We start from the raw sequence: 3,277 nt of genomic DNA on the forward strand, positions 1-3,277 counted from the left end.
TCTCCTGCTGCGGAGCACAGGCTCCGGACACGCAGGCCCAGCGGCCATGGCTCACGGGCCCAGCCGCTCCGCGGCATGTGGGATCTTCCCGGACTGGGGCACGAACTCGTGTCCCCTGCATCGGCAGGCGGTCTCTCAACCACTGCTCCACCAAGGAAGCCCCTAAACTTTAGTTTTTTTCGTGTGCTATTTTGTATGAGTGGAAAGTTTGTCGTTTCTTTCTGGGCTGGAGGGAGTATGGAGAAGCTATAATAGAACTTTTAGAATATGTCATATGGAAGTTTTCCAGTATAACCCAAGAGAGGGGCCATGACTGGATAGTGAGTTCAGAGTATGGAGGATTCTGCAAACAGGGGGAGGAGCTGAGTATTAGCCCTGCAAAACTAGCCTTGGAATAGGGGAATGATAAAGACAAATAATGACTAAAGTAGATGGCCTTGATGAGAAGAATCTAGAACAGAGAAGCCAGTCAGGAGGCCACAGGTCTAATTTAATCTAAAAGTCCCAAGGCCCTCAACCAGATCAGTGGTGATGGGAAGTAAAAAGTGTGAATGGACACTAAACTGCATTCTGAAGGTCAAGGAATCAAATTAATTTGGTGACTGGATGTAGGGAATGAACAAAAAATGAGTGCTTGACAACAAGTTTGGTAGAGTAAGAAATGGTGGTGCCAATGCCAGGTTCAGGGAAATGTCTTTTCACAGAAGCCCTGATTTCATTTTTGGGTTCCTCAAGTTTGAGGTGATCAGGAGATTTTTTTTCAGTAGAAATGGTCATAGGACAGCTGCTAATATGAGACTGGAACTCAGATAAGTGGAAAAAAGATGAGGATGAGATCATCATAAAGGAAACTCTGAAGCCATGCTATTGAAAAAAAAAGAGTTCTCAAAAGAGTATAGAGAAAGAATAGAAGTCCAAGGCCCAAGTCTTGGAAACTGCCTTATGTCTAAGAGGTTTGTCTGGGGGTGATAAAGAAAAGCAGACCCAGGGAAAGCAAGAAAAGTGCATTTGGTAAGTATCTGGAGAGCCAGGCTAATGCCATGGAACAGAAGCCAAGGCAAAAGGTTTTCTCTCACCAAAGGCTTCTATGTGGTAACAACTGGAACAGAATGCAGATGTCAATAGCAAAGCACAATGCTGTGGAAGAAACACAAGTGAGTTCAGAATTACTCTGGGTAGCCTCTGTAGAGCCTATATCTTCTGCCAATTGGGCTAAAGTTCACTTAGCAAGATCCATGTAATGACTGATGGCAAGTGTTCACTAACACTATTGCCAGGGGGCAAGCTGATAGGATAGACATAGCACTTCTCTGAGATATGCGGACTTACCTAGCTCATCCCAGAGCTGCCTGCACTTATCTGTCATGGTTGTTCCTTGCTGCCTCCAGAGTGTGAGTCGTGGGTCAGCCATAAACTGCTCAGTTATTAGCGTCAGCATCCTGGCTCCATTGGAATCTCTCATCCGCAGCATCTCTCGAACCTGACACATAAGGAGGGGCAAGAATTGGTGACTGCACATCATGACAAAGTAGGAGGAGAAAGAAGGGGAGGAGGGGGAGGAGAAGATGAAGTAACTAAGCACAGCATATCCAAAGAGCCAAAAAGAAGGCCTCTTGTTCTGTATGTAAGTTCTTTGCATGTATCAAGAAAGCCTGCTGTGGGCAATGAGATACCACTTCACACTCACAAGAATGGCTAGAATCAAAAAGCCAGACAGGGGCTTCCCTGGTGGCGCAGTGGTTGGGAGTCCGCCTGCCGGTGCGGGGGACACGGGTTCGGGCCCCGGTCTGGGAGGATCCCATGTGCCGCAGAGCGGCTGGACCCGTGGGCCACGACTGCTGAGCCTGCGCGTCGGGAGCCTGCGCTCCGCAACAAGAGAGGCCGCGATAGTGAGAGGCCCGCGCACCGCGATGAAGAGTGGCCTCCGCTTGCCACAACTAGAGAAAGCCCTCGCACGGAAACGAAGACCCAATGCAGCCAAAACTAAATAAATATCTTAAAAAAATAATAATAGGAAAAATGAAATTAAAAAAAAAAAAAAAAGCCAGGTAATAAGTGTTGGCAAGGATATAGAGAAATCAGAACCCTCATACATTGTTTGGCGGGAATGTAGAATGATGTAGCCATTTTGGAAATCAGTCTAGAAATTCCTCAAATGATTAAACACAGAGCTACCATATAGCCTATCAATTCCACTCCTAGAGAGAAATGAAAATATATATGTCCACACAGGAACACTGTACAAGAATGTTTATAGCAGCATTATTTATAATAGCTAAAAAATGGAAACAATCCAAATGCCCATCAACAGACAAATGGATAAACAAAAAGTGTGGTATCCATATAATGGAATATTACTTGGCCATAAAAAGGAATGAAGTACTGACACATGCTACAGCATGGATGTATGTTTTTAAATACTTTAAAATACTATTCCAGGAGAAAGAAGCCAGTCCAGAATATGGAAATCTATAGAGACAGAAGGTAGATTAGTGGTTGCTTAGGGCTGGGGGAGTGGGGCATGGGGAATAGGGGAGTGATAGGTAAAGGGTATGGGGTTTCTTTTTAAGATAATGAAAATGTTTTAAAGTTGACTGTGGTGATAGCTGTACATATCTGTGAATATATTAAAAACCATTGAATTGTACACTTTTTAAAATGGGTGAATTTTATTCTATGTGATTTATATTTCACTAAAGGTGTTAAGAAAAAAAAAATAGAGAGAAAGCCTGCTGTGAGAGTCCCCAGTTCCAAAATACTAAGTCTCTTTAAAGCCTCATGGGCAGCCTTGGGTTCAAAGCAGAGGGAAGGTAGCTTCATTACTAATCCCCCCAGGAATGCTAACTCACTTAGAGAGCTGAGCAGAAGGAAGAGGACTGCCAGGGTGAGGCAGTAGGGGTCCCTGGATGCAACCTGCTCAAGTCTGCTCTGCTCAGCTCCCCTCCCCACAGTTAGTTTTCAAGCATTCAGTACAGGTAGGTCAAGTGAGCTAGCTACAACACATGAAGCCAGAAGTGTGGTGAGCCCAGTTTACTCAAAAAAAAAAAAAAAAAAACTTTTCATATCTTACCTTGGCAAACATTGAATTGAGTTGCTTTCCAGAGCCATAGTAACCACCCTGGGAGAGAAAGAGCTTCACTTGTTCTTTCACCTGTTCCTCGTCCAAATGCCAACAGTTCTCATCATCAATGCTGGCCCCAGCTGTGGGGTCAGGGGCACCTGTGAGGAATGGAAATGATGAAATGAATCCCTTGAGTTCCTACCCTACACATTCAGA

General features: G+C 44.6%; 1 protein-coding gene across 1 annotated transcript in view; it reads right to left on the reverse strand.

The window, feature by feature from the left end:
- The window catches only part of ZSWIM5 (zinc finger SWIM-type containing 5), a 264,541-nt gene that overhangs the window by 54,300 nt on the left and 206,964 nt on the right, over positions 1–3,277 (reverse strand). The window contains exon 5 of the mRNA XM_007450379.1: positions 1,330–1,480. Within this exon, the coding sequence (XP_007450441.1) occupies positions 1,330–1,480 (151 nt within the window). The remainder of the gene's footprint in view (positions 1–1,329; positions 1,481–3,277) is intronic.

Source organism: Lipotes vexillifer, unplaced genomic scaffold, assembly GCF_000442215.2.
Source record: "Lipotes vexillifer unplaced genomic scaffold, Lipotes_vexillifer_v1.1 scaffold961, whole genome shotgun sequence".
NCBI classification, from domain to species: domain Eukaryota; kingdom Metazoa; phylum Chordata; class Mammalia; order Artiodactyla; family Lipotidae; genus Lipotes; species Lipotes vexillifer.